Source organism: Notamacropus eugenii, chromosome 5, assembly GCF_028372415.1.
Source record: "Notamacropus eugenii isolate mMacEug1 chromosome 5, mMacEug1.pri_v2, whole genome shotgun sequence".
Classification (NCBI taxonomy): Eukaryota; Metazoa; Chordata; class Mammalia; order Diprotodontia; family Macropodidae; genus Notamacropus; species Notamacropus eugenii.
Genome location: NC_092876.1, coordinates 49,621,074 through 49,642,944, shown reverse-complemented (window position 1 = coordinate 49,642,944; position 21,871 = coordinate 49,621,074). Strand labels below are relative to the sequence as shown.

Here is a 21,871-nt window from a genome sequence, read left to right as displayed (position 1 = left end):
CTAGTTGCCCTTGAGGGCAAGGACTGAAGATTGGGACAGAGGGGTTCAAGGTTAGGAAGACTAGGAAGAAAAGTCTAAAGATAGAGGGCATTGGTTAGTTGGAAGGACCTTGCTCATTTGCTTCAAGGAGCCAAGGTCCCCTTCTAGGAATGCTAGACACTTCAGTAGTTAGATCTCTGAATGGAGTTTGCTAATTTCTGGTGATGGTCTGGGCTTTTTTTTCCCTAAAAGAGCTGAGAAAAGCCTATGAGGTTTATACTGAAAGTACATTATAGCACCTGCTCTCCCACTGACTGGAGACAACCGTGGATTTCAGCTGAGCCAGAAGCTGGCAATGGAGTGTCTGGCTAAGCAGTGTCCAGCAAGGATTTGGAGACTCTAAGACCAGTGGGGAGCAGAGAGAGTAAAGGCAAGAGTTGCCTTTCCAAGTGTGCTCCTTGAAACATCCAAATGTACACATTGGCCCTACAATTTTCTTTCTGTCTACATTCTTCGTGTCTGTCCTGGGTACACATGGTCCCTACATGTATGCACTTCATGTTTCTTCCTGTTTCCATCCTTTCCACCAATGTGTGTATTTGTGGGAGACCAGATCCCTGGTCGATGGGGGTAAATGTTTTGTTACTTTTCTTAACTTCCTACTGTACCACTTCATCTGATGCTTTTGCTTAGAATGAATTGTTCCCTCCGGCTGACTATTAAAAGTAAACATATCGGTGGGGGCTTGTGATCCAAGGTTTGGGGAGATGTGAACCCACAGAGTGCCCTGAACTTGCAAGTAACGATTCCCTGGGGGACCTGCCTGCAGATTGTTGGGGGATGCCTTCAGGTACTACATGTTCGAAACAAGCAGACTTTGAGTATCCTGCCCGATAAAAGCAATATTCTAGAGAGTAAATCAATTCCAATTATTTGTAAATGAGGCTATGTCCTTGCTATTTTAAAACAAAGGAAGATCATAAAATTTAAACAATAAACTGTTCCTTAGTTGGTGTTCATTCTTAGTCCTTCCTTCTTGAAGAGGATATCAGGAAGGAGATGTCATGACTAGCAAGTGAATTGGATTTAAGTGAGGGAGGGCAGTGCAGAGAGTCACCAGCCTCATTCTCTCCTCCTGAAACCACAGCCTCCAACACCTAGTTATCAGGTACATTGTGTTGGATGAAAGATAAAGCAGAATAAGATACATACATATATATATATATATATATAGGTATACATGTATGTGTGTATATATATATGTGTATGTAAACACATGTACACATACATACAGGTATATATTTCATATACATATATGTATATAGGTATGTATATTATATATAGATGTATACATATAGGTATATATTATATAGACAGTTATGTATTATCATATGTTAATATTATGCATGTAATATAAATATGTCTATTCAGTGTTTCCAAAATGTTTTCTGTGAGATAGGGAGACTGTTTGTAGTTGCATTCGTGGTTTCACTCATACAGAGAATTCCCAAGGAAGGTTACTCCCTCCATCAATGCCATGCAGATCTGTGACTGAATTGTAACTTATGGTGGTGGTACCCAGGGTCACATGGTCACACAGGTGGGACTTGAACCCAGGTCTTTCTAACACTTAAGTCAGTTCTCTGTAGCTACACTTATACACCTTAAGGTAGTCACAGTGAGAATTATTATTCCCAATTTACAGATTAGGAAACTGAAGTTGTTCAAAGTAAAGGGACTTGCCCAAAGTCTCACGGCCCAGGATCTTCGTGAACTCGGTTCCTTCCTGCCTCCCTGTCAAGAACTTTTCCCACTACACCACCAAAAGTGGCCCAAGTTACCAGACCACATTCCTACAAACAAGTGACATGTACTGAAGGAAAACTATAAGGCTGCATTTAATAGTCTTATCAGTACAGCTAACGTCCTTTTAAACATTCCATCTGGGCTTGATATTAAACACAGCACCACCAGAAATTTCGGTCCATATGCTTTATTGTAAGGGAGACAAAAACAAACTCTTACACCATACAGGACAAGACGACCACATTCACAAATAAGGGACATCGCCGCCCCGTATCCATTTCATTTTTATTCCAGCTGTTGATCGGGGCAGCTGCGCACGACAGGAGCATGCCGGAATCTCTCAGCAGGAGGAGAAGGTCTTCCAGAAGAAATTCTTGCAGGGGGTTTTATCCCGAGGCGGGGCTTGGTTAGAAAGAGCCCTTCCGTCTCGCTTGGAGAACTCCATCTCGTCGCCCCCCGCCAGAGGCATCTCTCCGCCGCGGGAGGTCCAGTCGTACAAAGAGAAAAGGAAAGTCAGGAGGTCGCTGCTCTTTCCTTCCACCACCTCCTGCAGGGGCTTTGAAAAAAGGAGCAAGCAGCGATTACTGGGGGTTGGATGAAAGAAAATAAGTCATCTACCTCTATGAGGGGTACCCCAGAGTAGTGGATGGGAAGGAAGCCAGCCGTGAAGTCAGGACTGGGGTCCAGTGCTGCCTCTGACAAATCTTGGCTGTGCGACCAAGTCGCTTGACCTCTCACTGATCCCAAGCAACTCCCTAAAACTCTGAGTTGCTAGTTGCTGGTCTTCATCCGTGGAGGGAGTTTCCATACTGGAAGGGCCCAACCCTGTCGCTATCTCAGTTCTAGTCAAAAACAAAACAAAATAAAACAAAACCCTAACTCAGCCTGAGAAAACCACCACTCCCCACTTAGAGAAAGATGCTCTTGGAACAGAAAAGCTTGGGGGAGCTTAGTCTACCAGACACTGAAAACAGGAGAAATGGTTATTTTACGTTGCTCCTTTAATAATGAAATCAAGAAAAGAAAGTGCTTTGTTTAAACCTGCAGGGATCCTTAACCTGAGGTCTGTGAACTTGTTTTTAAAGGATTTTGATAACACTATTTCAATAGAATTCATTTCTTTGGTAATTCTTTGTATTTTATTTTAGGCAGTAAGCATTATTCTGAGAGGGGTCCATAGGTTTCACTGGACTAGCCAAAGGGTTCCAGGACACACACACACAAAGGGTTAAGAACATCTGAGAAGTTCTAGAGGGAAGGAAAAGAATAACTTTCACAACACAGCAGACATTTTTCCCTCTTACTTTTTGAGGTTCTTAATCAGAACACACATTTGGAGTAAAGAAAAAGGAGGGAAAATTGAATACTTAAGAGATACCCACAATTGTTCTCTGATTCAGTGAACATGAAAACTTGCTCTGAATGGAAGCTTTAATAAACACATTTTAATAAATGCTATGTCCATACCTATCATGAATGATGGGGACCTTAATAGACATAAGAACTTTCATACAAGAGAGAAATACTTTTAAGGAATGAATGTGGGAGAATCTTCAGCTGGAGAAGATGGAATGCTAAATATAATGCAAGGAAAAGCTTCCCAACAATTAGAAATATCCCAAAGTTTGATGAGCGAGGTGGGAAGGTACCCTGGAAATCTGCAAGTAGTGAGTGCATGACATAGGGATACTGCATTTGGAATTGTTGGTCAGGTCTGAGTTGGAATAGATGTTCTCTGAGGACCCTTTCTATTCAGAGTTTAATTTTAAAAAAATTGACCTTCTATGGTCCCTACTGATTATAATTATTTCAGTTCTCAACATTCTATTCTAGCTTTTTTCCAGATTCCCTACGAAAGTCTATTCCCTGCCAGGCAGCAAAAGATGCTGGAATGATAAATGAGCGGCCTGAACACTGCCTGTGATTTTAGAGAAAAATCCATTTTTAATGGCCAAGTTTATGTACTCTCTCTTGGAACTTTTTCAAACAGGAAAAATAGAGGGAAAAATGAAAAATAAATCACCTTGTAAATTTTAAGATTCTCAATGGGGAATTTAATGATGTCAGTTTCTACCAGAGAGAACATTTACTCTATAAATTAACATTTCCGAAGCATGTGTGTGATTCACACACACAGCGGCGGCTGAGAATAGACTGGGCGACTCTCATTGAACATTTCGGAGCCCTAGATAAAGGTTTCAGCAGCTGTGTTCTCCTCTGGAGTTTTACTAAGCAGACACTAAAGCTGAAGACTTAAGGTTGATTAGCTGGGGGTGGGGAATGTCTACCATGATTAATGAATCCCAGGAGCCCAGAGCTGCAAGATCCCTCTCTTCCCATCCAGTTCAACCTGTACCTGACCAAGAATCATGTGTACAACATCCCCAACAAGTGGTCATTCACCTTTTGCTTGAAGACCTCCAGTGACAGGGAGCTCACTAGTGTCAAGGCAGTCCATTTCTTTTTTAGCTAGCTCTCGTTAGGAAGTTTTTCCTCTGTAACAAGGAGTTATCAGTTGTTCAGAGGAAGAAACTTCCCTGGGGATCTTCTGCAGACCTCCCCCACACACACTTTGGTGGTCTTTGTCTAGGCTTCTGTCACTGGGGGCACACATTGCCTAAGAATTTTCCAGGACACTGTCCCTTCTGGGTGTTGAGGACTAGGAAGGCTGGAGTCTTGGCAGGAAGCTGGCAGAAGAGGAAGTGGAGGAATGACCAACTTTTTCAACCCTCCAAGGGAAGAAAAAGATTCTCATAGAAGAGAGGAGAGGGAAGTGCAAAAAAAAAAATCAAACCCACAGAATCTGCCATGGGGATATGGGATCATAGAGGGTCTTAGCATCTGGACAAGACCTCAGAAGCCATCTAGAATCTAGATGCCAGATCATCCCTCTCATTTTACTGATGAGGAAACTGAGGCCCAGAGACTGTGTGGGGAGTTACACAAGGTGAAAGTCAGAAAGTCAGGAATGGGGATGCTGGTGAGACCAGAGTTGTGGCCAAACCCACATGCAAGAGAATTAAGAACAGAAAACCAAAAACGAACAAAGGTAAGGGGCTTTCCAAAGTTGCCAAAGCAACAGGGAGAAGTGCTTTCCCACTTGCCCTCACTTACCTTGTTGCCTTTCCCGGGGAGGCCATCTTCCAGGGGGAGGGCTGCCGTGGCCAGAGCCCAGGAGACCAGGAGTAGGAAGCAAAGAGACCCTGGGAGCTGCCGGCTGCCGGGGGATGGATGCATCTCTCTGCTGCCGCCACCACTACTGCTTACTTCACTCAGCTGCTCCGAAATTAATGTCTCTGCTTTTGAGGGAGGGGTGTAAGCTCAATCTCCAGCTGGTTTGTTTTATGTTCTTTTTTTTTTCTCTCCCAAATACTCCCCACCCCCCCCAACTTTTCCTGGCTCAAAGAGTGACGCAGGAAGAGACGGAACAATTCGAGGCCCCCACATGCTTGTCTGTTTAAGCTGAATTTTGGAATAGAGTCCCCCGGAAGCCTGCCTCCTTCTCTTGCCCTGGGTTTTCTGATGGGGTCAGAGTGGGGGTCTGGGGGGAGGGTGTCCCTTTGGTGCATTGAGTACCTGACCCTCCCAACTGCTCTTGACCTCTCTATCCCCACCCTCCACAAAGTGCCTCCCTTTTTTGACCACTACCCACTTCTACAATCCTTATCTTGTCTGATCATAATTGTTTACCTGTGGTCTCTCCTGTGAGAACAGAAGTTTCTTGAGGGCAGGGACTGTTCAATTTTTTTTTTTTGTCTTCCCATTCCCCTCTCCCATCACTCCCCAAACATACACTCAGCACCTAGTTTAATAAATGCTTGGGGGTTATTTTTTTAACACAAAACTATTTCCTCATCTGTCCATTCTGGTCATTGGAGCAGGAAAGCTTGAGTACAAAATAAAATATAACTCAGCCTTGAATTAGAGACCCAAGCCAGGCTGAGGCAGAACTTTGGGTGGGGGGATACCCATGTCTTGGTTACAGCAGATATAGGTAAGATAGGGGACAAAGAATTGAACTTGGAGTCAGCAAGTAGCTCTTATCTTCCTCTTTGATACTAGTTGTGTGATCATGGACGAAGTAATTTCATCTCTCTGAGCCTAAGTTTACTCATCCGTAAAATGGGAATAATACCTCCATAGTAACCATCTCACTGGGAGGTTGTAAAGCTCCAATAAGATACTGCATGTCAATAATTTAAATAATTTACATATACATTTATAACTGATATTGTAAAAGGCTGCATGCAAGAGGCTTTGCCAACTTGAAAGGTCAATGTCAATCACTATTATTGTTAACAGAAGGAAGGAAAAGTGGTGAAGGGGGATAGAGGATGAGCAGAGAACTAGGAAGACAACGGGGAGTTTACATACTCCTGTGAGACCTTGAGCAAGTCACAACCTCTCTGGGCCCCAGTTTCCTCATCTGTAAAATAAGTGCTTTGGACTAGCTGATCACTTCCAGCTCTAGTTCTGTGATCATTTGGGGTGTGTGGAGTGGGGAGAAGGAAGAAGGGGCCAAGTATCAAATACTGATAAGTTCAAGGAGCATAAGACCTGGAAAAACAGCCATTGGGTTGAGTCATTAAGGAGTCATTAGTGACCTCAATGAGAGGAGCCTCGGGAGATGGGTGAGGAAGGAGGCTGGACATGACATATTCAGGCCACTGCTGGTTCCATCAGGGTTGTTGGAGAAGGGTCTCTCTAGTAGGAAGAAGGCTGAAAAAAAGCTTCACTAGATGACACCTAAGGACCCTTCTAGCTGTGGGATTTTATGGTTCTCTAAAGTGAATAATCTTCCCCCAATTAACCTTTTTAGTAAATCTGGATTTTAATAGATCAGGTTTGTTCCATCCCAGCAGCTACCCTTCTGTCTATAGAATGAAAGCCTCATTGCCATAGCTCCAGTTAATGTGGGTAATTAGAAATGAACATGGCTGATTTATGGAAAGCCTCTTTAGCAATTGCTGTAACGAGGAAAACTATGGATATGTATTATTTTAAGGGTATTTCATGGAAGTCTTTTGTCTTTATGGCATAGCTTATTTCATTCCCCTTCTCAGGCTGAACTTTTCTTTAAGACAATTCAGTGACTGTGTCTGAAAATGCATACAATATTCTGTCCCAGGAGACCCCACCTTTCTGTCATGAAAGAAGAGGCTTGTTTCATAAGATACCTATATGTTCAACGTTCATTACACTGGACAAGCTGCGTAAAACAGGGCCACAGTTATTCAGACATCTTTTGCTTAAGTTTTTTAAGCTGAGCATAGTGGCATGTGTCTGTAATCCCTGATACTGGAGAGGCTGACACTGATGAGTCTGAACTTCAATGGGCTAAATCAATCGGGTGTCCACATTAATCTGGCACAAATATGGGGAGGTTTAACTGACCCAGGTCAGAAACGGAGCAGGTCAAAGCTCCCATGCTGATCACTCTTGGGATCTGACCCATGAATGACCAATGCACCTGCAGCCTGGAAGAGATAGAGAGACTCAGTCTTAGAAAAAAAAAAGGCATTTGCTTTGAGTACAATAGGTATTTGGAACAGGGGTGTACGGGGTGTTCAGGGAGGACTAGCACATCTAGTGTGAGGGCTGCTGAGTCCTTTCCATGGCTGTTCATCTACCTCTGGTATCCACCTGATTCACCCAACTCTCACCTGTTGCTCCAAGAAGCTGCAGCATGCTCAGCAGCCACACCCCAATGAACCATCTGGGCAAACGGGCTAAACCAGGCTGAGAGTAACCAACGGGCCTCAAATCCCTTGGTGCATTAGGGGCATGTCTAGAGAATAGTCAGATGAGAACAACTGGTTCCAACAGTTATGAAGGTGATGGAAACAGTTGTTGTGGAGCCCTTAGAGCTTGTTCAGACATCAAAGACCCCAAGGTCATCCACAACATCCCAAGCAATCACTAGTTGTCCTGACTTTTGTCTTGTTACTGGACTCCAATGACTCAGGAAGAGAGAGTGAGGCTGATGACACTGTGCAACTCACATCCAGGTGACATATGAGACATCAACCCTTGTTGTCATTGGCTTTCTTTGAAAATGAAGGACAAAAAACTTTGGAATCAATTGTCCATGCCCTTTGACCCAGGGTACCTCTAAGGAGATTCAAGGCACATCAAGCTCCAATAGGTACCAAAATTTCCCTAGCAACCCTTCACATGGTAGCAGAGAACTGGAAACAAAATGGAAGTCAACTGATAAGAGAAAGGCTGAAGAAATGGGACATGTGAAATGGAATGTCCTTGTTCAATAAGAAACTATGATTTTAGGGAACACAGAGAAATGGGAGAAGATTTATATGATGCAGAGTGAAGGAAGCAATATCAAAAGAAGAATATTCATGATTATAGGGGCATGGACTGCGATGATGTTCGAACTTGTGACGTCCCTAGAATAGGGAACCCCAAGACAAGAAACTCCATAGAGACTGACAACTGTTCTGCTCCATATTTATTTTCTCTTTCTCTCCTCCTCCTTCTCTTCTTCTTCTTCTCCTTCTCTCCTTTGTTCCTCCTCCTGCTCCTGCTCTCCTCTTCCTGCTCCTCCTCTGCTTCTTCTTCTCCTCCACATCCTCCTACTCTTCTTTTTCTCCTCCTCTTCTTCTTCTTCACCTCCTCTTTTTTCTCCTCCTCTTATTCTCCTCTTCCTCCTCATCCTCTTCTACTTCTCCTCTCCTCTTCACCGCCTCTTCTTCAGGTCTGCCTTCTCCTCCTTTTCTCCTCCCCCTCTTCTTCTTTCTCCTCATCCTCTTCTCCTTCGCCTCATGCTCATCCTCTTCTCCTCCACCTTCTCCTCCTCCTCCTCCTCCTCTTCTCCTCCTTTATCTTCCATTCCTCCTCCTGCTTCTCCTCCCCTCTTCCTCCTCCTCTTCTCTTGATCCTCCTCTACTCCTCCTCTTCTTCTTGTTCTTCTGCATTTTCATCTTCTTCATCTTCTCCTCCTCCTCCTCTTTTCCACCTCTGCTTCTTCTTGTTCTCCCTTTTCTCTTCCTCCTCCTCTCCCCCTCCACCTCCTCCTACTCTTCTTCTTCACCTCCTCCTCCTGCTCCTCTTCATCTTCTCCTACTCCCCTCTTCTTCATCACCTCCTCCTCTCCCTTTTCTTCTCTTCTACTTCTCCTCCACTTGTTCTCCTCCTCCTCCCTCTCCATCTCCTCTTATTCTTGTTCTCCTCCTCCTTCTCCTCCTCATCCTCTTCTCCTTTGCCTCCTCCTCATCCTCTTTTTCTTCCCCTCCTCCTCCTTTTTCTCCTCCTCCTCTTCTTCAAATCCACCCACTCCTCTACTCCTCCTTCTCCTTTGCCTCCTCCTCATCCTCTTCTCCTTTGCCTCCTCCTCATCCTCTTTTTCTTCCCCTCCTCCTCCTTTTTCTCCTCCTCCTCTTCTTCAAATCCACCCACTCCTCTACTCCTCCTTCTCCTTTGCCTCCTCCTCATCCTCTTCTCCTTTGCCTCCTCCTCATCCTCTTTTTCTTCCCCTCCTCCTCCTTTTTCTCCTCCTCCTCTTCTTCAAATCCACCCGCTCCTCTACTCCTCCTTCTCCTTTGCCTCCTCCTCATCCTCTTCTTCATCTCCTCCTCCTTTTCATCTTTTTCTCCACCTCCACCTCCTCTTCTGTCTCCTCTTCCTCCTCTTCTTCTTTGCCTTTTCCTCTTATTCTCCTCATCTTCTCCTCCTCCTCCACTGCTTCTCGTTGGGCTCTTCCTCTTCCTCTCCTCCGTCTCCTCCTCTTTTTCTTCCCCTTCTCCTCCTCTTTTTCTCTTCTCCATCACCTCCTCCTCTTCCTCCTCTTCTCTTCCAACTCCTCCTCTTCTTCCCCTCCTCCTCCTGTTCTCCTCTTTTTGTTCTCCTCCTTGTCCTCTGCTTCTCCTTCACCTCCTCCTCATCTTCTTTGCGTACTACTCCTCATCCTATTCTCCTCCTCCTCTTCTTCACCTCCTCTTTCTGTTTCTCCTCCTCTTCTTCATGTGCACCACCTCCTCCTCTTCTCCTTTGCCTCCTCCTCATCCTCTTCTTCTTCACCTCCTCCTCTTCTTCCTCTCCTCCTCCTCCTTAGCCTCCTCTTCTTCATGTCCTTCTGCTCCTCTTCCTTTTCTCCTCCTCCTCTTCTTCTTCCCCCTCCTCTTTTTCTCCTCCTCTTCTCCTTCTCCTCCTCCTGTTTGTTCTTTTCCTCCTCCTCTGCTTCTTCTCCTCATCCTCCTCTTTTTATTTGCTTCCACCTCCTCTTCCTCTTCTTCCTTGCATCTGCCTCTTCCTCTTCTTGTCCTCCTCCTCCTCTTCTCCTTCTTTCTCTTCTTCGTGTCTGCCTCCTCCTCCTCTACTCCTCCTCCTCTTCTCCTTTGCTCCTCCTTCTCTTTCTCTTTGTGCCCACCTCCTCCTCCTCTACTCCTCCTCCTCTCATCCTCATCCTCTTCTCCTCCTCCTACTTTTCATCTTTTTTTCCGCCTACTCCTACACTTCTTTCTCTTCTTTTTCGTCTTTCTCCTCCTCCTCCTCTTCTCCTCCTCCTCCTCCACTCCTCCTCCTCTTCCTCCACTCCTCCTTCATCTCCTCCTCTTCTTCGCATCCACCTCCTCTTCTTTTTCTTCCTCTCCTCCTCCTTCGACTCTTCCTCCTCCTCTTCTTGTTCATGTCCACCTCCTCCTCTACTCCTCCTCCTCCTCTTCTCCTTTGCCTCCTCCTCCTCCTCTTCTTCTCCTTTTCATCTTTTTCTCCACCTCCTCCAACTTTTTTCTCCTCCTCCTTTTTCGCCTCTTCCTCCTCCTCCTTTTCCACTTCGCCTTCTCTTCTTCTTCTCATCTGCCTCCTCTTCTCCTCCTCTCCATTTTCTTCCTCTCCTCCTCCTCTTCTCTTCCTCCAACTCTTCTCTTCTCCTCCACCTCCTCTTTTTCTCCATCTTCTCCTACGCTTCTTTTTTGCTTCCTCCTCCTCCTTCTCTTCCTCCTTCTTCTCCTCTACTTCTCCTCCTCCTCCTCCACTCCTCTTTTGTCGCCACCTCCACCTCCCCTTCTTCTTTGCGTCCACCTCCTCCTCCTCTCTTCCTCCAACTCCTCTTCTCCTTCACCTCCTTCCCATCCTCTTCTTGTCCACCTCCTCCTATGCTTGTTTTTCTCCTCCTCCTCTTCTTTATTGCCTCCTCCTCTGCTTCTTTTCATCCTCTTCTTCTTCTCTCCTCTCTCTCTTCCTCCCTCTTCTTCCCTTCCTTCCCTCTTTAAAAAATGTTTATTTCCAGTTCCAAATTCTCTCTCTTCCTCCCGCCACTCCTCCATCCACTGCGAAGACAAGAAATCTGATGGTGGGCTGGAACTCTATATCACAGTAGTCTCTAACTCCAGTTACTCAGTGACTTCACAAATATAAATGAAGAGAGCACTTACAGGAAGCTGAAATATCAATAACAGTTCCAGGAGAACAGATAATGCAACATACTTCCTTTTGACAGCAAGGTAGGGGACTGCCAGCACTGAATGCTGTATACATTGTCAGATGCAGTCATCCCATCAGATTTATTTTGCCTAATCATATTTCTTTATTATAAAGTAAGTAGGGTTTGACTTGGACATGGTGGGGAAGGGTTTGGTTTTTTTTTTTTCCCCTAGAAATGGCTGTGAGAGGAGAGTAAAGGGAATCCATAAAACTTACTATTAAAAAAATTAAATAAATAAAAAAAAAAAACAACAACTCCTTAGAAGCAGACCCAGCTCTCGCTCTAGGATGCTAAGAATTAGAGGCCTCTCATTTCTAGAATATATAGAGAACTGACCCAAATGTATAATCATACAAGTCATTCCCCAATTGATAAATGGTCAAAGGATATGAACAGGCAATTTTCAGAGGAAGAAATTAAAGCTATCTATAATCATATGAAAAAATGCTCTAAATCACTATTGGTTAGAGAGATGCAAATCAAAACAACTCTGAGGTACCACATCACACCTATAAGATTGGCAAACATGACAGAACAAGAAAATGATAAATGCTGGAGAGGATGTGGGAGAGTTGGAACACTAATTCATTGTTGGTGGAGCTGTGAGCGCATCCAACCATTCTGGAGAGCAATTTGGAACTATGCCCAAAGGGCTACAAAAATGTGCATACCCTTTGACCCAGCAATATCGCTACTAGGACTATATCCCCAAGAGATCATAAAAATGGGAAAGGGTCCCACATGTACAAAAATATTTATAGCAGCACTCTATGTAGTTGCCAAAAACTGGAAGTCAAGGGGATGTCCATCAATTGGGGAATGGCTGAATAAATTATGGTATATGAATGTAATGGAGTACTATTGTGCCATAAGAAATGATGAACAAGAAGACTTCAGAGAGGCCTGGAAGGACTTATATGACCTGATGCTGAGTGAAAGGAGCAGAACCAGGAGAACTTTATGCACAGCAACAACCACAGTGTGTGAGAGCTTTTTCTGGTAGACTTAGATTTTTGTAATAACACAAGAACTTCTGAAAAAAAAAAAAATCCCAATGGTGGACCTCAAGGCAAAATGCCTTCCACACTCAGAGAGAGAAATATGGAAGTCACTCACATAATGTAGCAGATCATGTTTGTGTATGTGTATCTGTTTGTGTATCATGTTCTGATTTGTTATACGGATTCTTTCATTTATCTTAGTCTGACTACATAGCATGACTATAGTGAAAATATACTCAATAGGAAAGTATATGTAGAATCTATACAGAATTGTATGCAGTCGTGGGGAGGGAGGGAGGTAGTGGGGGGTGGGTGGGGAGGGATAAAATCGCAATTGTATGGCAGTGATTGTTAAACATTAAAAAAATAAAAAAATTAAAAAAAAAAAAAAAAAAGAATTAGAGGCCTCTGGAAGAGTTGGGCCACTCTGGCAGGAGGCAGTTTCTGGTAACATATCAAGGTTGGAGTGTAAGCCTTAACCATGCTTTGAATATTTTGAAGAATGTGACAGGACCACTCAGAACTGTTGTGGAAAACAAAAGAATTCAAAGGGTCTCAGGAAGGAAATTCAGCTACAGGAGGATTAACTTGGATTGGGCAGCTGGACCTTTGCTCCAGGCCAATAGGGAGTGGGAATTTGGGGAAGCACTGACATCATCTTCCCTTATTGCACTGGGCTAGGGATTTCTCTCTTCAACTCACTGAGTTGGCCTTCCTGCCCCACCCCCACCTGCCTCAGGCGAAAATTTTTCTAACTACAATTCATCTACGTAATGAGGCCGTCTCTAGCTTGGCATAGTGGAAACAGTCTTGGTGTAAGAGTCAGAAGACCTGGGACCACATCTCATATCTGCCACTGACTATATGTGCAACCTTGGGCAAGTCACTTAAACTTTATACACCTCAGTTTCTCCATCAATCAATCAATCAACATATATTAAGCATGTACTATGTACCATGCACTGTGCTAAATACTGAGGATACAAGAAGAAGCAAAAGACAGTTCATGTCTGTAAATTAAGGAAGTTGTTCCAGATGTTGCTTAGACATCATTAGATGCCTTCCATCTCTAAAATTCAGTAACTGAAATCTCTGAGAAATCAGTTTTAAGAGGACTCTTCCAAAATAGAAACATGAAATGGAATAAAGAGAAAAAAAGAGATCAAGGTTCCAGAAAAGTCATCGAAACCAACTGTGAAGGATTGTTGAATTATTCCTCAATCATAAGATCTAGGCAGAGCTGAAAGAGACCTTAGAAGTCATCATTTTCTAATATCAACTGCTTCATTCTGCTGAGGAGGAAAGTGAGGCACAGAAGGGAGGAACAGATCCAAATTTGAGCTCAGGGCTTCTGACTAGATCCAACCTTTCTTCCTTTGCAGATATCAATGGAAATGCCCATTCAAGGACTATGGAATCAGAAGACTGACCCCTATGTTACAACCTGATCACATTGCATCAAGCTCTTATTGTTTTCAGTGATATTTTGAGAGGGATCATTTTATACTGGACATGTCTCAATCTGTATGTCTATGAGCTTTGTCTAATAGGCTTTTATTGGAATTCTCTTTAATTGCAATGGTCAAGATGGGGTGCTCTGCATCACCATGTGCATTTTTTTTCAGATTAAAGCTATCTTGGGGGGTCAAAGGTTTGGGTCGCTCAAAGGCATGGACATAAAGTGAGTAGACAATCTCATTTACCTCTGTGTATTAAACTGGACTGTTCTGTTAATGAGGAATATAATCATAGGATCACAGGTTCAGATTTAGAAAAGACCCGAGAAGTCAACAAGTCCAACCCTCTCATTTTGTGAGAAAATTGATGTCCAGGGATGTTAAGTAACTTGCCCAGATTCATGCAGCTAATGAGTGTATATGACATGATATTTGAACCCATGCCTTTCTGACTCCAAATCCAGCACCCCACCTGTTATGCCATGAATCTTCTCAGTAAACATTTATTAAACATCAACTACACACAAGGCTGTGTTGGGCTGGTTGGTTGTCCTTCACTCTCAAAGAAGATGAAAATGACGTTGCTATGTCAGGGTCAAGGTACATTATGTCCAACTGTGGCTGATCAGACTTATATGAGTTTGGAAGACTCTACAACAGGTCAGGCACAAATAGTCCATGTGAACATTTGGAGTAGAGATGTCTTTAAATTTGTGCATCTCACATTTCTTTTGAGCTACTGCAATTCTGCTTTGCTCAACTACACACAAGGCTGTGTTGGGCTGGTTGGTTGTCCTTCACTCTCAAAGAAGATGAAAATGACGTTGCTATGTCAGGGTCAAGATACATTATGTCCAACTGTGGCTGATCAGACTTATATGAGTTTGGAAGACTCTACAACAGGTCAGGCACAAACAGTCCATGTGAACATTTGGAGTAGAGATGTCTTTAAATTTGTGCATCTCACATTTCTTTGGAGCTACTGCAATTCTGCTTTGCTCATAGAATACAGCACCTTCTTTGATGTGGGCACGCCATGCTGAGCAGTCCTGTGCTAGTGTCTCCCAATTGATTCCAATGTTCTTCAAAGCCACCTTGAGAGTGTCTTTTTATCACTTCTTCTGACCTCCATATGAGCACCTGTCTTGTGTGAGTTCTCTGTAAAAATAGTCTCTTAGAAAAGCCTGTGTTAGGCATTTCAGCAACGTGATGAGCCTACCAGAGTTGCATTCTTTGCAGTAGTTTGAATGCTTGGCAGTTCAGGTCAAGAAAGGACCTCAGCGTCTGGTATCTCATCCTGTCAGGTGATCTTCAAAATCTTCCTAACACAATTCAAGTGATTCTGTTTCCTGGCATGGTGCTGGCAGACTGTCCAGATTTCATAGGCATACAACACTATGAGGTCAGCACAACAGCTCTGTGGGCCATCAGTTTGGTAGTCAGTCTAATACTGCTTCTCTCCCATACTTTCCTTTGAAACTTCCCAAACACTGAGCTAGTTCTGGCAATGCATGAGTCAACTTCATTATCAATATATCCCTGAAAAGTATACTGCCAAGGTAAGTGAACTTATCCACAGCCTTCAAAAGTTCTCCATTTGCTGTAACCAATGATTCCACATATGAATGGTGGGGTGTTGGCTGGTGGAGAAGCTGTTTCTTTGGTGTTAATTGTCAAGCCAAAATTAGCACAAGCAGCAAGAATCAATCCATACATTGTTGCTCCTTGGCCTCAGAGGCTGCACTGAGTGCACAGTCATCTGTAAACAAAAAATCATGTACCAACTCTCCTTCCACTTTAATCTTGACTTGTATCCTTTTCAAGTTAAATAATTTACCATCAGTGGACTAGCTGACCTTGATGCCATTTTTGTCCTTGTTGAAGGCATCCAACAACATCACTGAAAACATCATACTAAAAAGCAAGAGAGTAAGCACACAGCCCTACTTCACTCCATTGGTAACTGGGAAAGTTCGAGAACATCATCCATTGTCCAGAACCTAGGCAAGCATACCATCGTTAAACTGACATACAACACTGATGAACTCCTCTGGGCAACAAAATTTTGTCACGATTTCCCATAAACCCCCATGACTGACAGTATCAAGGCCCTATGCTGGACACTGAGGAGTCAAAGAAAACAACAAAACTATCAATCAATCGACAAGTTTTTTTATTATGCGCTTGCTGTGTTCCAGGCACTGGGCTATGTGCTGGGGATACATGTACCTTTGCAGGGTATTCGCCAACATCTCATATTAACGCTTTATTGATGTTTCCTTCTTGGTATGCTGTCATTTTCTAGTGCCATCTATACCCACCGCCAAAAACCTACTAATAACAAATAGGTTGTTAATTAAATCTCTATTACTGCTGACAAGATAGATAAAGAGAAATGGGTTGGAAAATCCAGTTAGCTGAATTTGGGTAAACTGACTAGACCCAAAAAGGAGTTACCTTGGAAGGAGCTCACCCAAGGAATGCTACAGGGATCTGTCCTAGGGAACCATGCTCTTTCACATTTTTGTTAATGACTTATATAAAGGTACTGGTTGGCATAGTTATCAAATTTTCAGATGATACAAAGCTGGGAGGGACAGCTAACATACAAGACTCCAAAAGATCTTGTGACAGAAGAAATATCTACAGGGTCCCTGTCACATAGGTTAGGCTCATTTTTTCCTAAAAAAGGAAGAAAGGTGTCTCTGAGACTTGATTGGTCCGGGGGACTAGGGCTGAAGATGTTAATGTTGCTTTTCAGCCACATGGGGTTTAATAAGACCAACCCATGAGGAGTCTGTACCCCTTAGAATTCACAGCTATCCTATTGTCTCAGAGTCACATCCCTCTAATTCAACAAACCACTCTAGCTAGACAAGTTTCCATTTGGAGAGAAGGGGGGCCACATCTACATGAACCATTGCTAACTGTTTGCTAGGTATTTTTTCCACCAGTGAACAGTAGACTGATTTTTGTAAAATGTTGGATGGTCTACAAGCATCTTATTTCATTCTGATCCCAAGCTTGAACCACTAGACCAACCTGAGTAAGGCATGGCCCACAACAAATCTCAACAGGCTGAAATACTGAGTTAGATTCATTAAGATGACACTTCATAGGGATAAAAGTAAAGTCTTATATTTGACATCGAAAAACCAGTTTCACAGGTACAAGATGGGAGAGGCACAGTCAGACAAAGATTTTCTACAAAAAAAAAATCTAGAGGTTTCGGGGAATGATGAGGTCTATGTGAGTCAACTTTGTGCTATGACAGTGAAAAAAAGAATGAGATTATAGACTGCATTAAAAAAGACATACTGCCTCAAACTAGGGAGGGGACTATCCTACTGTGTTCCAACCTGATCTGACCTCATGTCTAGGATTCCGTGTTCAGTTCTGGACAAACAGGAGAATGACTAGGCTGGTTCTGGGCTTGAGATTAGGCCATACAAGGACTGGTTGGAAAAACTAAGGATGTTTTGCCTAGGGAGTAAAAGCCTTATAGAGGAATATGTTAATTGTCTTTAAGTAGAGGAAAGGATAAATATGGAAGAGGATTTAAATTTAATCTGTTTGGCCCCAGAAGACAGAACTAAGCATCATGAACAAGTCCAGTAGGTACATTTAGGGTGTTAAAACAAATAAACAACTTAATTAAGAACAATCCCAGAGAAGAGTGGGCTGCTGGAGAAGGGAGGCAGAGTCCTCCTTTACTAGACACATTCAAGTAAGGACTGGATGGTCATTTGCCAGGGATGATGTGTCAACAATTCTGGTTCCTTTATGGATTGCACTAGGTGGCCTTGATGTGCCACTAGCTGAAGCAGTGGATAGAGAGTCAGGCCTTCAGTCAGGAAGACTCATCTTCCTAAATTCAAATCTGACCTCAAACTCTACCTGGGTAAGTCACTTCACCCTGTTTGTCTCAGTTTCCTCCTCTGTAAAATGAGCTAGAGAAGGACATGGCAACCCACTCCAGTATCTCTGTCAAGAAAACCCCAAAGGGGGTCACAAAGAATTGGAACAACGACAAAAACAGCCTGGGGGTCTGAGCCCCAGTTATGTCTTTCTGGCTCTGTGAAACAATCGCTACTCTACTCGGGACTTTGCACTCAATGTTGTCTTTACTTTTTTCATCATTCATCCAAGTACAAGAAGGGTTTGTGATTTCATCAGTGTGAGGAACTCTCAGTGTGGGAACTTCCTCCACCAATACATATTGCCACCCAGCTATAACTTAACCAACTTGTTGTTGTTCAGTTGTTTGACTCTGTGATCCCATTTGGGGTTTTCTTGGAAAAGATACTGGAATGGTTTGCCACTTCCTTCTCCAGCTCATCTGACAGAGGAAGAAACTGAGGCAAACAGGGTTAAATGACTAGCTCACGGTCACACAGCTAGTAAATGTCTGAGGCCCGATTTGAACTCAGGTCTTCCTGATTCCTGGTCCCATGCTGTATCCACTGCACCATCTAGCTGACCCCGTAGATAAGTACTAGAGAATTAATTAGTCTACACACACAGAGATTAAGTGACTTGCCCAGGAACACACAGCATCAGTGGCAGGATATGAACCCAGGGTCTCCTGTCTCCAATACCAACATTCTATCCTTAGCTGTCCTACTACTTTTCCCAATTGATACATCATAATTAATCTTCCATAAACAATTACAAATTCAACTGTATGTCAACTCATGCACACTCTATACAGACACACATATACAAAGGCACATACACCGTAAGGCAGGGTCATGAAAAAGTCAACAAGTATTTATTAAGCACCTACCACGTACCAGACATTGTGGCAAGCCCAAAAAGTAGCCCTTCCTCTCAAGGAGCTCACAGTCCAGTGGTGGAGACAACGTGCAAGCAGCTATGTCCAAACAATCCACAGTCAGGAAGAATCGGAGGAAATCTCAGAGGGAAGGAAGGAAATAGCATCTACCAAGTGCCTAATAAGTGCCAAGCGCTTTACAAACATTATTTCATTGGTCCTCACCACAACCCAGGAAAATAGGTGCTATGATTGTCCTCATTTTAAAGTGGAGGAAACTGAGGCTGGCAGAGATGAAAGTATTCACCCAGGGACATATCTGAGAGATGCTGCAAAAGTGAAATGGACCGGCCTTGGCAAGAGCATGGATACTGGGGCTCAGAGAGAGTGAAGAGTCCTGAATGACTCCTAGGTTGTGAGTCCAAGGGACTGGGAGGATGCTGACGCCCTCTACTGTAATAGAGAGGTCAGAAAGGCTTGGAGGGAAAAGATAATTTAGTTTTGTACATGTGGAGATGAAGATGTGGACAGGACATCCAGTTAGACATGTATGATACGTAGCAGGTAATCAGCGGGAGAAGAGGTCAAGGAAGGCTAAGGCTAGATAAACAGAGAATCATTGGGCACAGAGATGGAGTAAATCCATGGGAGTTGACAACATCACCAAGCAAGAGTCTAGAAGGAAAAGAGAAAAGGCCCCAGAGCAGAATCTTGGGAGACTGAGAAGTAGAAGTCAGGCAGGTAGATGGAGTACCAGGAGACACAGTATCAGAAAAACTTAAAGAGTCTGCAGATTAGTCAAGGAGAATGAAGACTGAGAAAAGGTCATTGGGCTTGGCAATAACGAGATCATTGGTACCTTTGGAGAGAACAGTATCATCAGCTGAATGATGAGGTCAGAAGTCAGATGGCAGAGAATAGGGAGAAAATAAATAGTGTCCCAGAGTTAGCTCCCTGTTTCCCAGCCCTGGTGAGAAATGAGAAAAATAGCAGTTAGGTTCTTTGTATTTACTCTATATAAAAAATATTGCCAAGCATCATCTATAAATATATGCAGAAAATGAAATTTCAATTTCATTTCTCATTAAAATTTCATTAAAAATGAAATTTCCATAAAACCACACTGTATACTAATACTCTTGTTGAATGATTTAAGGTATATTAAAGGATCCTCCCAAAGGAGAAAACCTTTCTTCTTTTTTTTAATTTAAAAAAAGAACATTTTATTAATAATTTACAACAAATTATAACCAACTAAACCTGCTTAGTCAGTATTCACTTCATTATTTTCAACATGTAAAGTATCATAACAAGCTCAGAGACTAACACATAGTAAGCACTTAATAAAACATGTGTATATATATATGTATTTCTCATCATCTGTCAATCATCTTTCTCTGTCTTTATCATCCGCCTATCTCTATCATCATCTATCTACATATCTAGCTAGCTCTCATTTGTCTGTCTGGACTTGCTGACCTCTCAGGTCTTTCCCAAATCTAAATGATCTTATGACTATATTCCCTACCCGTTAAATAGCCCAGTTTGATACATGGAGGTAAACTGGATGTGTCTAGAAGGAACCATAGACAATGAAGTAATATCACTACTAAACATGTATATACCAAATGACAAAGCTTCCAAATTCTTAAAGGAAAAGTTAAAGAGTCACTGTAGGAAATAGCCAGGAAAACTATACTAGTGGGGGACCTCAATCTTCCCCTCTCAGAGCTAGATAAATCTAACCATAAAATAAATAAGATAGATGTCAAAGAGATGAATAGAATCTTAGAAAAAGAAAGAAGCAAGGAATCAAATATTTATTGTCTATTATGTGCTAAGTGCTTTATAAACATCTCATTTGATCCTCACAACTCTGGCAGGTAAGTGCTATCACTCACATTTTACAGTTCAAGAAACTGAGGCAGAGATTGAGTGACTTCCCCAGGGTCACACAGCTAGGAAGTGTCTGAGGTTGGATTTGAACTCAGCTCTTCCTGATTCTAGGCCCAGCGCTCTTTTCGTTGTGGTGCCACTGTGCTGTCTCCTTGCAATCCTTAAGGAGTTATATAAATATTCATTTTTATTATTTTTGTAAATGCACTTTTTGTTTCCCTCATATGAATGTAAAGCATAAGCAGATGTTCTCTTATTCTTTATATTAGCCCTCCTGGAGTCTAACATAGAGTCCGGCACGTAGTACGGTCTTCATTAATGCTTGTTGATTGACTGCATTGTAATATTCTGTCACATGAATGTACTACAATGTATTTAACCATCCTCAAATGTTGCATGTTTAAGTTATTTCCAGTTGTTTTTTAAAATTATATATAAGATTGATGCGAAATTCTTTGAACAGATCTCTTTTTTTAACTTTGCGAGAATACTCCAACAATAAAATTACAGGTCAAAGCTTATTATTTTTATCTCTCTTACTGCCTATTGAGAGTACTCTCTAAAAGGGCAGGAAAAAAAATCTTTCTTGAATAGGAATTGCAAATGCTGCCTGTGAGTTTATGTGAAAATAGAGAGCCTAATGAAGGGCAGAAAAAGTCCTGACTTTGTATTCTGGGTTCAAATCCCAGCTCTGCTCCCTCCTATGTGCCTGCTCTGGAGTCAGCCAACCCAAAGCCCTTTGAGCTTTCTTCACTCTACGATCGCAGGGCGGAAAGAGCTTTCTTCTATATTAACATCATCTGGCCCTCCGAAGTTGGTTTTGTTAATGAGCAGAACTTGTGGGATGACCTTACAGAGTGACTTGTCTTTCGAAGCTAGGAGACAGGTGTGAAAATCAGTTGTCTGAGATGCCAGGAGTTAGGCCTATAAGCTGGAACCTGGCCTTATAAACCACTGACTTTGAATCTAGGTGGACTTGTGTGTTTGCTCTGTTACTGTGGAGGGAAGGACTCAGTCAGGGGGAGGGGGATGGTCCTTTCCCATAATTAGAGAGCACAAGTAATCATCTTGTTAATGAACCAAGAAGAAAAAAAAATGACCCCGAGTCTGCCAGAAACCTTGGAGAGGAGTGGGGAGGTGAGTGGTCTGAGAAAGCATAATTCACAAATGGGGCTGGGGCCCAAATCTCTGGAGTTCTTAGTAGGAGAGCAACCCATCAGGGCTGGTTTTCCCCTCCCATGGGATTTTTCACAAGGTCAAAGAACTCCTGCCAGCAGAACTAGAGACCGGACTGTGATCACCCTGAGAGCTATGAGCCAAAAACAAAGGAAGGTGGATGGAGCCAGTCCCTTCAGGAAAGGGAGAAAGCCATTCCCAACCTGCCATCATTCTTCCCTTTACCACAATGGCATCAGGACAACACAGTAACCCAGAACAAGCAAACAAAAAGGCCCTAAACATGGCGCACTCACTGCTAATTTTTGGGTATGTTGTTTAGCCCAGGAAACTAGAAAACGTG

The 21,871-nt window shown here is 43.0% G+C and overlaps 1 protein-coding gene across 3 annotated transcripts; it reads right to left on the bottom strand.

Moving 5' to 3' along the window:
• Positions 1-1,956: 1,956 nt before the first annotated feature.
• CORT (cortistatin) lies at positions 1,957-19,394 on the bottom strand. 3 transcript variants are annotated; one of them, XM_072608829.1, is made up of 3 exons: positions 19,316-19,394; positions 4,900-5,084; positions 1,957-2,341 (listed from the first exon to the last, which is right to left on the bottom strand). In XM_072608829.1, the coding sequence occupies exons 2-3, from the start codon at positions 5,020-5,022 to the stop codon at positions 2,126-2,128; spliced, it is 339 nt and encodes a 112-aa protein (XP_072464930.1). In that variant the 5' UTR covers positions 5,023-5,084; positions 19,316-19,394; the 3' UTR covers positions 1,957-2,125. The 3 variants fall into 3 exon arrangements, with proteins under 3 accessions (XP_072464930.1, XP_072464928.1, XP_072464929.1); XM_072608827.1 differs by lacking the exon at positions 19,316-19,394 and adding an exon at positions 18,476-18,606; XM_072608828.1 differs by lacking the exon at positions 19,316-19,394 and adding an exon at positions 18,476-18,561 and having other exon boundaries at positions 4,900-5,081.
• Positions 19,395-21,871: the final 2,477 nt, after the last annotated feature.

What these genes read in the sequence shown, in the direction of transcription:
- CORT (XM_072608827.1), bottom strand. An exon ending in TCCCCGGGAAAGGCAACAAG is followed by an intron (nt 2,342 to 4,899) that starts GTAAGTGAGGGC and finishes CTTTTTTCAAAG; the next exon opens with CCCCTGCAGGAGGTGGTGGA.